At 47.2% G+C, this 12,588-nt stretch overlaps 1 protein-coding gene across 1 annotated transcript; it reads right to left on the bottom strand.

Moving 5' to 3' along the window:
- Window positions 1–3,619: 3,619 nt before the first annotated feature.
- On the bottom strand, window positions 3,620–8,968 carry LOC133243538 (melanoma-associated antigen B1-like). Its single transcript, XM_061410520.1, has 2 exons — window positions 8,884–8,968; window positions 3,620–5,160 (listed from the first exon to the last, which is right to left on the bottom strand). The coding sequence occupies exon 2, from the start codon at window positions 5,100–5,102 to the stop codon at window positions 4,092–4,094; it is 1,011 nt and encodes a 336-aa protein (XP_061266504.1). The 5' UTR covers window positions 5,103–5,160; window positions 8,884–8,968; the 3' UTR covers window positions 3,620–4,091.
- Window positions 8,969–12,588: the final 3,620 nt, after the last annotated feature.

Below are 12,588 nucleotides of genomic sequence, written 5' to 3' on the forward strand. Positions count from 1 at the left end.
ATTAGTTGCTCAGTCTTGTCCAACTCTTTTTGACCACATAGACTGTAGCATACCAGGCCCCTTTGTCCATGGAATTCTCCAGGCAAGAATACTGGAGTGGGTAACCATTCCCTTCTTCAGGGGATGTTCCTGACCCAGGGATTGAACCCAGGTCTCCTGCCTTTCATGCAGATTCTTTGCCATCTGAGCCACCAGGGAAGCCCACATCAACTATACCTCACTTTAAAAAAATCTACTCTCCCAGCAACTTTCACATATACAATACAGTATTATTAACTATGGGGTTCTCTGGTGGCTCAGCAGTAAAGAATCTTCCTGTTGATGCAGGTGATGAGGGTTTGATTCCTGGGTCAGGAAGATCCCCTGGAGAAGGACGTGGCAACTGAATCCAGTATCCTTGCATGAAAAATTCCCTAGACAGAGGAGGCTGGCAAGCTACAATTCATGGGGTTGCAGAGAGTAGGAAAACACTTGGCGACTTAACAACAATGATTAACTAGTCACCATGCTGTACATTATATCTCCAGGACTTCTTTATTTTGTACATGAAAGTTGTGAAAGTTTATGCTGTTTGGCCACGTACACCCATTTCATCCATCCTCCAACCCCCACTTGCGGCAACCACTAATCTATTCTCTGTGAGTTCATTTTTCAAAAATCTTCACATATAAGTGAGATTATACAGTATTTGTCTTTGTCTGACTTATTTCACTTAGCATAATGCCCTCAAGGTGCAACTGTGTTACTGCAAATGGCCAGATTTCCTTTTTTTCTTTTATTGGCTAAATAATATCTGAGTGATGATGAATGTGTGTGTGTGTGTGTGTGTCTATGTGACATTATCTTTATCCATTCATCCATTAATGGACAGTTATGTTGTTTTCATAACTTGGTTATGGTAAATAATGTTTCAATGAACATGGGGGGTGCAGATATCTTTTCCAGGTGTTGGCTTCATTTCTTTCAGCTAAATTTCCAGGAGTAGACTTGCCAGATCACATGGTAGTTCTATTTTCAATTTTTTTATGAGCATCTATACTATTTTCCATAGTGGCTGCATCAATTTACATTTTCATAAACCCACATTTTCTTTAATAATTTAAGTATATCTGAAATGCAAAAGTTATATATGCTTCTAAATTTAAAAGGTATGTATCTTTGAAATTTAGGAATGAGAGACTGAATACAGTAAGCTAGACCCATAACTGAACCACTTTAAATTTTTTTTCTCTTCTTATCCTATCTTAGTGTGGGGTTTTTCACATTACCAAGGATACCCCTATTCCAATGCCATGTAATCTTGCTCTGGATCACACAGATGATTTAAAAGTTTTCAGTTTGTATTTCAGAAAGCAAAATTCTTATTTCTATACCTGGTAAACAGCAATAAGTGTGTGACCCCGTGTCATTCATAAGCTTGTGATCTGAATCTAAATAAACTTAGTACTGAAAAGAAAATCACTTGAAAATTACCGCCTTACCCCCCACAAGAAAAGGATAAGTCAGAAAGTTATTGATGCATATCAGGAACACAGGTTGACAGGCTTTTCTGATCACAAAGTGAAGAACAGTTTCAGACCACACTAGAGGTGAGACGAGTGGCTGGATGCGGCCATGGATTGGGCACTGGCCACAGTAGGGCCATCACTGCCCGAGGTAGAAGTGCCAGCCCTGGCTGCAGCCCTGGCTCCAGTGCTCTCTACGTCTTCTCTCCAAGCCGCCTGATAATGGGGGCAGGAATTCAGTGGGGACAGTATAGTTGACCTTGGCCAAAAACTCCAGGGCTTCTACCTTGCTGGTTTCCATAGCGGCTCTCAGACCCCACAGGAGTGCTCTCGTATCCCCCCATAGCGAGGGGGATCGCAGCCAGGCAGGGGGATTGTGACCAGGCAGTGTGAAGAGAAATGAATTGACAATATGTCAGCCTCAGACTGGGAGGAGTGAAACATTATGGACTCTAGAGCAATTCAGACCAGGCTCTACACTCAGTTCCATCACTTTATCAGCCTGGAGAATAGAAGTTCTTTGTCTGCTAACTGAATTTGATAAGCCTTGTCTTACAGAAGTATCAGAACATATGTAGCTTGTGTAAAGCACCTGGCAATGCAGCTGGCAATGTTTAGGCCTTATGATGCTTATTTTCACACCAGAAGAAAATCTATGGGAATTTCTACCTTCATCTATGGGAATTTTTCTTTACCCAGGAGAAACTAGAGACTATGTGGTCTTCTAAACAAAGAAAGCTAAGTCAATCAAACTTCTGCTTAGCAAGAAACTGTAGGGCTTCCCTGGTGGCTCAGTGGTAAAGAATCTACCTGACAACCAGATGTCAGTTCAATCCCTGGGTTGTGAAGATCCCCTGGAGAAGGAATTGGCAATCCACTCCAGTATTCTTGCCTGCAAAGTTCCATGGACAGAGGAGCCTGCCAGGCTACTGTCCATGGGCCCATAATGAGTCAGACACGACTTAGCAACTAAACAAGTAATCCTATGTAAATTTTCTCTATCAGAGAATATGTTATTGAATTTAGAGGCAAGTGTTTTACCAGGATGCAATGCAAAATCCTATAGAATTTGTGTCAAGGGCCAGTAATTCCCCTGCCTCCCAAAGCCCTCCCGACAAAACACCCCGATTTTCATGTATTTCACCACCACTAAAATCTAGCCCCGCTCAGGAGGTCTACTAGATTACACTCGAGATACCCTCATGTTTGGAGTGTGCTGGGGCTTCTTCTGTTCAGGGCCCAGAGTGCCAGCACAGTGACGTCTCAACATCCCATCACAAAGGAGAGAGTAATATGCATCAAACACCTGGTTTGTGGACTGTGTTCACCTGCACTGGGGCAGGAGCACTGGACACCTTCTGTTCTTTCCCCCAGATGGAGATTCCCTCTGGTTGACTCACAATCTCAGGGTAACTGTTCAGGGAAGCTTCTCATTTCAGTCTCAGCCTCCCAACTTTGAGGGCCACCATGTAGGGATCTCGGCTCGGCTCACCATTATCACAGGTTCATCCAGCCCACCACGCAGCCAACTTAAAATGACCTCCCAGGAAGGAACAGGAAGACAAAGAAGATGTATATTATGATTAGCTTTCCAGCCCCACCTTAGCCTCTCACAACTTAAAAGGCTGGGAGTGTTGGTCGAACGCAGTGAAATAGTTGCCTCAGACCTGACTAGGGGCTGGAGGGACTGCTAGATGTGACTTTGGAGCACACACTGGCCTTGGCAGGACTATAAACCCTGACTGCAGCTTGGGCTCTCTCGTCATCCTCTCTCAGAGCCTTTTCATAATCGGGTGGGAAGGCACTGGGAATGTTACCATTGACCTTGGCCAAAATACCAAACCTCAAAGTTTTGGTTTAAGAGAATAAAGGCTGAGAGAATTCATACCTCACTGCTTTCATCCCAACTCCCTCCCCAGCATCCTCCCTGATTTTTGTCACTTGTCTTAGATCATCACACCACCTTCCTTATGGAATCACTGCTCATATACTCAACACATCTACAGGCAGGTACAGGGTCTCCTTTATCTTTGCATCACCCCCACCAGCACAGAACCTTCTGAAGAGCAGATGCTCAAGTAAAGATGGGAATAAAGGAGCCAGCAAGCAAGGAATGTAGTTTCTTATTGTTTTTATCGGCATTCTTGAATAAGCTAACAACATCTAAGTATATCGCTAAGGTTACTACTGAATGTTATAGAGAGAGAGACAAAGGTGAATAACATAAGTCAAAACTTGACTACAGCTTACTTGATTTTCATATGTTTTAAAACTACAACATTCTTTCACATTTCCAAGAAAATTGATCCCCAAAAGATGAAGGATTTTCTGAATTACACTACACAGTACCAAAACACTTACTCTTAGATCTGACAGACAACAACAAATCTGTGATCCATGTCATTCATAAACTTGGATTCTGAATCTAAACAAACATTCTAGGAAATGAAACATTTGAAAGGTAATAGCGTAAAATAGGAACACAAAGAAGATAAGTATTATGAACTTTCCAGCCCTACTTTAGCCTCTCACTTCTTAAAAGGTTGGCAGTATTGGTCAAACAAAGTGAAGCTGCTGCCTGAGAACTCACTGGGCACTGGACAGATATCTGGGTGGGACCCTGGAGCGGGCAGTGGCCCTGGCAGCACCACGAGACCTAACTAGAGATCTGCCTCGGGATCTCTTTTCTTCTCTCAAAGCTTCAGCGTAATGCAACGAGAAAGCACTGGGGACGGTACTATTGATCTTGGCCAAAAACTCCAGCACCTTCATCTTGCTGGTTTCAGCGTAGGCTCTTGAGCCCCATAGGAACTCATAGCTCAGGGGATCACTGTCGGGAATCTGACGATACACCAGGTAATTCTGCTGCACCCACTCTTCCGTGATGAGCTTCCTGGGATCCCCAAAGATTACATGCTGCTTTCCATCATAGATGCCCAGAACATTCAGGAACTTCCAGACATCAGCCTCAGAGGCGCGGTTGCCATTCAGGTAGATCACACTCAGCAGAGGCATCAGAAGCCCATTCTTCGGCACCTCACTGCTGCTGCTCAGCACTTCATTACTGATGAGGCCTATCTTGCTGACCAGGGTATAGGAGTAACCATTCGGCTTGACTTCCTTCAATTCAAGACCAAATGCCAGCTCCATGCATTCAGTTGCTCTCCTGAGGATCTCGGGGAAGCGTGTCTTGTACCTTTTGTGAAAAAGCTTCAGCATATCTATCCTCATAATGGGCTCTTTCATCTTAAACTTATCAAGCAGGAAATTTACCAAGTCTCCTGCCTTCTTGGTCAGAGGATCTGGAGGAGCGGTCTTAGCAGAGGTTGAGGCCCGGGAAGAATTTTCATGTTCCTCAACTTGGCCCCTGCCACGTGCTTTAGATCTGGGGCGTGCAGCCCCTGCAACAGGAGAGCTAGTGGCTGCAGCTCCCTGAGGCTTCTGGCCTGCACCGGCAGGTGGGGAGCCCGGGGGCGTACTCCCAGAAGTAGGGGTGGGGCTGGCAGCAGCCTGAGCATTCCCGAGATCCTTGGTCTCCATGCGTGCCTGGCGGCGTTTCTCACGCCCACGGCGCTTGCTCTTCTGCCCCCGAGGCATGACTATCAGCAGGCACAGCTGGCAGGGAAGCAGGCAGGCAAGTAGGTGATGCTGGAACCTGGAGAAGAGAAGATGAGTGGATGAGCTCCTTCAGCATGGAGGGAATAAGGCTGCTCTGCCCGTATCCTTGAGAGCCCTACTCCAGGAACCACTGGCCTCTTGTTCTTGGTCAGCCTATCCCCTGAGAACCCGGTGTAAGAAGTGAGAGCAAGCCAGCCTCAGGCCACAGCCTGCCTGTGGCTGCCTCCAGTGACAGAAGATCCTGGGAGTGGGGCCCTCTCTGGTTCCCTTCATTCACACACACAACTGTCACATCAGCTCTTAGTGGGGCCGGGACCCCTGCCATGTGCCGTTTGAAAGGTGACACCTCAAAACTCCCTGGGACCCATGAGAAGGAACCGAGTTGTGGATACTGTAGGGGTGGGTGGCACTGGCAGTTCTGGGGGCCTGCTCTGTCCTGAACTCAGTTCTCCACCATTCAGGGTCCTCATCTTGTCAACACCAAATGTGTGGGCCCTTCCCTCCTGCCTCTGGTGCTGCCCCTTCAGGTGAAGAACCTCATCTCCCTTAGAAATGACACAAAGAAATGAGGGGCCTCAGCAGAGGATCAGGCAAGACTCTAGTGTTCATTTGATTAGCTGGAAGGGGGAGCATGCTACCTTCAGTCCTCATTCGCAGTCCCCACTAACTCCTGGGAGGATCTGAGGGCTCCTTTCTCTCCTGGCTTGAGGACCTTTCCTCATAGCAAAGCCAACAGCTCCCTGAGATCGAATGGGGAAAGCCAGGGTGGCCTTACCTGGCCCTGCCGCCCACGGTCTCTGGGGCCTGAAGAGCTGCAGCAGGAGGTTGAGGCCCTGTAATGGGTGCTACTCATGCAAGGTCCCCAGATTTTACTCAGGGCAAAATCTAAGATTCCTTCCTCTGCTGACCCATTGGACTAAGGCGCTCAATTCCCTGTTAGCTCTGAGTGAGGCACACCTCTGCCCGCCATGTATGCCTGGGGGCACCAAGGAGTGACAATGAGAGGAATTCTGGGAGTTTCCCACCGGTCCTTAGCATCTTCTCTGTGAGTCCTGGCAAATGTTAGAAATTCACCCTCTGCTGACCTGAGCATGCTGAGGTTCCCAAGGTGAAAGAAAGAGTGAGCCACCTCCAGTCACCCCGTCCCTGACCTCCCTGGGATGGCAGCAGGGGCTGGACTCTGTGGGACTCCGCTGTTCCATCATCACTGGCCCCTTTCGCCCTTACCTGAATGGGATCTATGCTCCTCTCTTAGTCCACCCTGAGTCTTCCGGCCTCAGATCAAGGCCCACATCTCCCTGAGTTCTTGGGGCTGAAGTGAGGGGTGACATCTGGCAACCTCTGCCTGGGGTGTCCCATGGCTGATAGGGGCTGGGACTTTGTGGGCCCCCACTGCTTTGGGTAGGTGCTCATCTAAGTCATCTCTCTGGGTCCTTACAGTGACTCCTGGCAGGACCAGGAAATCTGTCTTGACTTGAGATCTCTTCCCTCCTACTAAGGCCCCCATCTTCCTGAGACCCACTAGAAAGCAGTGACATTTTCCCAATCTCTAGCTACAGCTGTGTGTGGACTCCTGATGCAGACAGTCAGGAAGAGATTCTGCACTGCCCTCTGTTGTCACGGGGTAGCTGGATGGTCCCTCAACTCTTAGGTCCTCTTCTGGGCTCCTGGTACTAGCTGCGAATGCTCCAGTGGCGGACCTGAACCCATACCCCCATCAACGAGGTTCCTCACCTCCCTGCCAGGCTCTGGGGAGAAGCAAGTGGGGGTCATCTGGTCCCCATGCCTGGGTCTCCCAGGTTTGAGAGGAGTGATGTCACTATGTGGTTCACTTCCTTCTGGGTGGGGTTCTCACATGTTCATTCAGTGTTACCACTGTGACTCCTTTTAGGAACCGGGCTTCCTCCCTATGTTGAATGAGGCCTCACCCATCAGACTCAAACCCCAATGTCCCTGAGACCATTCTTGGAGAAAATGAGAGGGCATCTCCGCCTGAGAGCTCTAACTGAGCTTCCCAGGGCGACAGCAGAGGTGGCACTCTGTGTGGGCTCCTCTGTTCTAGGGGAGTCAGTTGTCTCCTTCTTAACATAGAATTGGTGCCTCAACATCTCTCATGGCCTGGGACTCCTCATTTTCTGCTGACTTGGGCAGCCGGACCTGAAACCAAGGCCCTCATCTCCCTCGGACCCCACAGGCAGAAGTCAGGGGCACCAGAACTGGCCAGCTCTTCCCTGGGACCCCCGGGGCTGACAGCTGAGGTGGCATCAGATGTGGCTCTCTCTACCGTGTATGGATCTTCCCCTCGACTCTGCATCCTTCCTGGACTCTGCCCTCTGTCAATCTGAGTCCAAAACCCTGCAAAAAGGTCTTCACCTTTCTGGGACCACAGGTGACAGAGTGAGCCACATCCTGCCAAAACTGATCTGGGGCTATGCTGCAAATCACAAGGGCAGGATTCTCGATCCCCGCCCCTTGCCCCAGTTCTGGAGTCAGGGGCTCCCTCAGTCCTCACTCAGGATTCTGGCCTCCAGTTTGGGTAGGGTTTGGGAGTGTTCCCTCTGCTGACCCGAGTCTACATGCCCCAAGGCAAAGCTCTCACCTCCCTGAGTGGCTAGAGGAGATGCTGGGGGTTCCATATCCAGCTACCTTGTTTGGGGATGCCCAGATCTGAGAGTGGGGGTTGCTCCTTAGTGCAGCAATCCGCTTGGATCCCAGGCCTGCTGACTAGCACTGAAGGTCCTAGCTTGACTTCTTCTAAGGCTGAGACTCCTCCCTATGCCTAATGGGGTTACCTTATCTATCTATCTCTTTATTTACCTTTCAAACCCATTGATTTTATTATGTAACTAGTAGTTTGTACATCTTAATCTTCCTCATCTATTTCTCTCCTCCCCCACACTCCCAACCCTAACTCCCATCAGTGACCACCTCCTTTTTTTCTCTGCATCACAACTGTTTCTGTTTTACAGATTGCTCATAGAAGTGTAATCATATAGTTTCTTTTTCTCTAACTTATTTCACGTAGCATACATAATACTCTCTAGATCCATACCCTTTTATATAAATGCCTTTCTCTACCTGAACGTCCCTTAACCCCAGTGCCTGCCACCACCCCCACCACAAAAATGATGGGTTCTCTCAGCCTGAATTACTCTATGGTAATTTGGACCCATATGGTAGAAGTCCAAACCTTCCCAATCTAATGCCTAATGACCTAAACTGGAGTGGATGTAATAAAAACAGAAATAAAGTAACAATGTAATGCACTTGAAGCATCCCGAAACCACCCCTTTACCCTAACCCACCCTACCACCATGCCACCCCACCCTCCCTTGTCCACCCTGTCACGCCCCATCCCACCAGCTCACCCCACCCCATGAAAAAACTGTCATCCAAGAAACCGGTCCTAGGTGCCAAAAAGATTGGGGGCCGCTACTCCGGGTCCCTGCAGCAGTGGCGGCAGGAGGAGCCTCTGTGTAGTCACCTCTTTGGAAGCAGATACCCCTGTGAGCTCTGAAGGCCCCATCTTTTCACCTTTTGAGAACAAGACTACTCCCTTCGCCTAAAGAGACCGCCCTCTTTAAACAAAGCCGCCTGACCCACTGTGGCCCTCCAGGTGGCAACTACAAGATGGCGCCTCGGCCCTGTAATTCAGGACAGGGCCAGTGAAACTGCGTATTACAGGGGTGGGATGAGGCTGGGTCACTTTTATTACTGGGAGAGGTTGGGAAATTCCCTTCAGCTACATTCAGGTCCTCACCTTGGCTCTGGACGCGTCCTAGACAATCAATCTCCACAGAACAGACGCCACAGCAAGTGGCAGACCGCCTCGCTTCAGAAGCGGAAGTGCAGAGGCGGGGCATATGGTTCTACGTGGGGTTTCCCAGGGATGACGGCAGGGGCAAGGACTACGGAAGCCCTGGTAGCTCAATATTCATCCGTCCCTGGATCCTGTCTCACAGTCGACCCTGTACAGCCTATCAGAACTCGGGACGCCTCCATCTATGAATTCAAGTCCTCCAGCCTCCAAACAAAGCCCTTGCTTCTCGAAGTCCCTAGTGGGGGGAGTCAGGGCACTGCTCTGAGCATCTCTGCTTGTCAGGAGGGGCGCCACTCTGTAAGCCTCCCTCTTTTGGGGGAGGCCCTTTCACTAGTACCGACGGTCCTCACTTTAAGTCCGGTTATGGTCAAGATGCCTCCTTCTGCAGATCTGGGGTCCAATTCTGCTAGAGGAGGCCCTGCCCTCCCTGGGATCACACAGGTCGAATGAGGGGACCACTCAGAAGTAGCTCTTCTGGGTCTCTTAGGGCTAAGAATTTACAGAAGTCTGTTTGGCTCTCTCTCCAGGGGTCCCCTCTAATGCTCAGCATTATTACATGAGGTTCTCCTTGGATTCAGGTCCTTCCCTCTGCGAAAATGAGGCTGATCGTATCAGACAGAGGTCTCACCTTGCTGAGCCTTTCCAGACTGAAATCACCCTAACATCTGTGCCCAGAGCTTCCTGGGGACCACAGTGTCAGAGATTTTCCAGGGCCTCCTTTGATGCAGTGTGTGCTACTGTGAGTTCACTTTCAGGTCCTCACATCGACACGCGACAAATCCTGTAACTCTGCTCTGTGGTTTATTAAGTTGCTTGTCTTACATCAAGGTCCTAGTCTCCTTGAGAATTCCAAGTTGGAAGTCAGGGTGATTCTCGTTACATCACAGTCCATTGGCGCCTCAGCAAACAGAGAGTGGGGATGCAACTTGAGTCCTTCTGGACTCCTCTTACTCAGCATCATCCTCACTACATCTACCACAGCCTGGGACTGCTCTTTCTACTGATCTGAGATTCTTCTTCTTAGTCTTTGGGTGACCCTTATATTCAGGGGTGACTGTCTCCTCGGTCCTCCTTCATGGAGGTTCCTATATTGGCTTCTGTCGCTTGATTAAAGGCCTCCTCAGAAATGCATGTTCCTACAACATTTGAGCAGCTACCCTCTAGCAAATCTTGGGCAAAATGGGTCTCAGTCCCCAAAATGATATAAGATTAGGAAAATGCAGCACAAATCAAGGAATTCAAGATACATGTTATGCTGTCAGAGAAAAAGAGTTGATATATTCCTTCTCTTCAGTCAGATTTAAGGTTTGTGTTTATTTGCTCAGTCATATCCAACTCTTTACAACCCCATGGACTATATAGCCTGCCAAGGCTCCTCTGACCATGTGGGTTCTCCAGGCAAGAAACCTGGAGTGGGTTGCCTCCTCCGGGGGATGTTCCCAACCCAGGGATCGAATCCAGGTCTCCTGCATTGCAGGCACATTCTTTATCATCTGAGCCATCAGATTTAGGTTAGTTCTAAAATCTTTATTTTGGGACCGCCTTGTTGATCCAGTGGTTAAGACTCTGTGCTCCCTGCCTGGGTTTGATCCCTGGTCAGGTACCTGGAACCCACATGCCACAACTAAGTATTCATTTGCCACAACTAAAAATCTCACATGCCACAACTAAAGAGCTTGCTCATGGCAAAAAAGATTCTGAGTGTCACAACTAAGACCCAGAGCAGTCAAAAAATAAATATTTTAATTAAATAAATATTTACTTTCTACAGAGAGGGATAGTGTCAGATAATCTTGTAAGCCTTGGTAACTTGGGGGTGTTTAATTTTGCACAAGCAGATGATCATATTGTTATTGAGCATTATCTCTTTGTCTCCTTTATTTATCACTCTTAATTATTTTGGTTATGTGTTATGTGGCATGTGATGAGACAGGAGTTTGGGAGTGAATGGATACATGTATATGGATGGCTGAGTTCCTTCACCGTTCACCTGAACCTGTCACAATATTGTTAATTTGCTATACCCCAACACAAAATAAAAAGTTAAAATTAAAGAAAAATGGTGCTTCCAGTGCAAGGAGTGTGAGTTCAAACCCTGATTGGGGAACTAAGACCCCATGTACCATATACCGATCAATCAATCAATAAAAATTTCATCATAGAAAAAAGTGATGGGGATCCATGAAAGAAATAATTGATAAGCTACATTTCATTCCCTTTAAACTTCTGCTCTATAAAAATACACCAAGAGAACAAGAAGATGAGCCATAGTCTGGGAGAAAATATTTGCAAAAGACATATCTGATGAAGGCTCTAATCTAAAATATACAAAGAACTCTTAAAAATTAAGAAGAAAATTAACATCTAATAAAAGTGGACAAAAAATATGATTAGATACCTCACCAAGGAAGATACACAGATGGCAAACAAGCATATGAAAAGATGCTCAGCCTCATATGCCATTCCGTTCAGTTCAGTTGCTCAGTCATGTTGGACTCTTTGCGACCCCATGAATCGCAGCACGCCAGGCCTCCCTGTCCATCACCATCTCCCAGAGTTCACTCAAACTCATGTCCATCGAGTCAGTGATGCCATCCAGCCATCTCATCCTCTGTTGTCCCCTTTTCCTCCTGCCCCCAATCCCTCCCAGAATCAGAGTCTTTTCCAATGAGTCAACTCTTTGCATGAGATGGACAAAGTACTGAACTTTCAGCTTTGGCATCATTCCTTCCAAAGAACACCCAGGACTGATCTCCTTTAGAATGGACTGGTTGGATCTCCTTGCAGTCCAAGGGACTCTCAAGAGTCTTCTCCAACACCACAGTTCAAAAGCATCAATTCTTTGGCACTCAGCTTTCTTCACAGTCCAACTCTCACATCCATACATGACCACTGGAAAAACCATAGTCTTGACTAGATGGACCTTTGTTGGCAAAGTAATGTCTTTGCTTTTCAATATGCTATCTAGGTATACCATTAGGGAACTACAAATTAAAATACACAAGCAGATACCACAACATGCCTTTCAGAATGGTCAACATCCAAAGGACTGACAACACCAAATGCTGGTAAGGATGTGAATCAACAAGAACTGTTATTCCTTGGTGGTGGTGATGCAAAATGGTAGAGCCACTTTGGAAGACAGTTTGCAATTTTCTTAGTAAACTATACATATTCAACACTGCTAGTAGAAATGTAAATTGGTACAGCCACTATGGAAAGCAATATCCAGGTTCCTCAAAAAGCAAAAATAACACATAATATTCTATGCAGTTCCACTACTATCCAAAGGAATTGAAATCAGGACCTCGAATAGAGCTCTGCACTCCCATGTTCATTGCAGCACTACTCACAACAGGCAAGAAAGGGAAGCAGCCTAGGTGTCCAGTGACAGATGAAAGGATAAAAAAGATGCAAAATATACATACAATGAAATATCATTCAGTCTAAAATGAAGCTAACCTCTCTAGTTAATGACAGCGTGGATAAATCCAGAGGACATTATGCTACAGTGAAATAAGCCAGACAGAGAAGGAGAAATACTGCATGATGTCATTTATATAAGCAAACTAAAATGGTCAAAGTCAAAAAAGCAGAGAGTAGAGTGGTGGTTGCCATGGGCTATGGGAGGGTGAATGAGAATGA

This window comes from Bos javanicus, chromosome X (genome assembly GCF_032452875.1).
Source record: "Bos javanicus breed banteng chromosome X, ARS-OSU_banteng_1.0, whole genome shotgun sequence".
NCBI classification, from domain to species: Eukaryota; Metazoa; Chordata; class Mammalia; order Artiodactyla; family Bovidae; genus Bos; species Bos javanicus.

Bases quoted from the DNA above. Each gene is read 5' to 3' on its own strand.
- LOC133243538 (XM_061410520.1), bottom strand. From the start codon at position 5,102: ATGCCTCGGGGGCAGAAGAGCAAGCGCCGTGGGCGTGAGAAACGCCGC.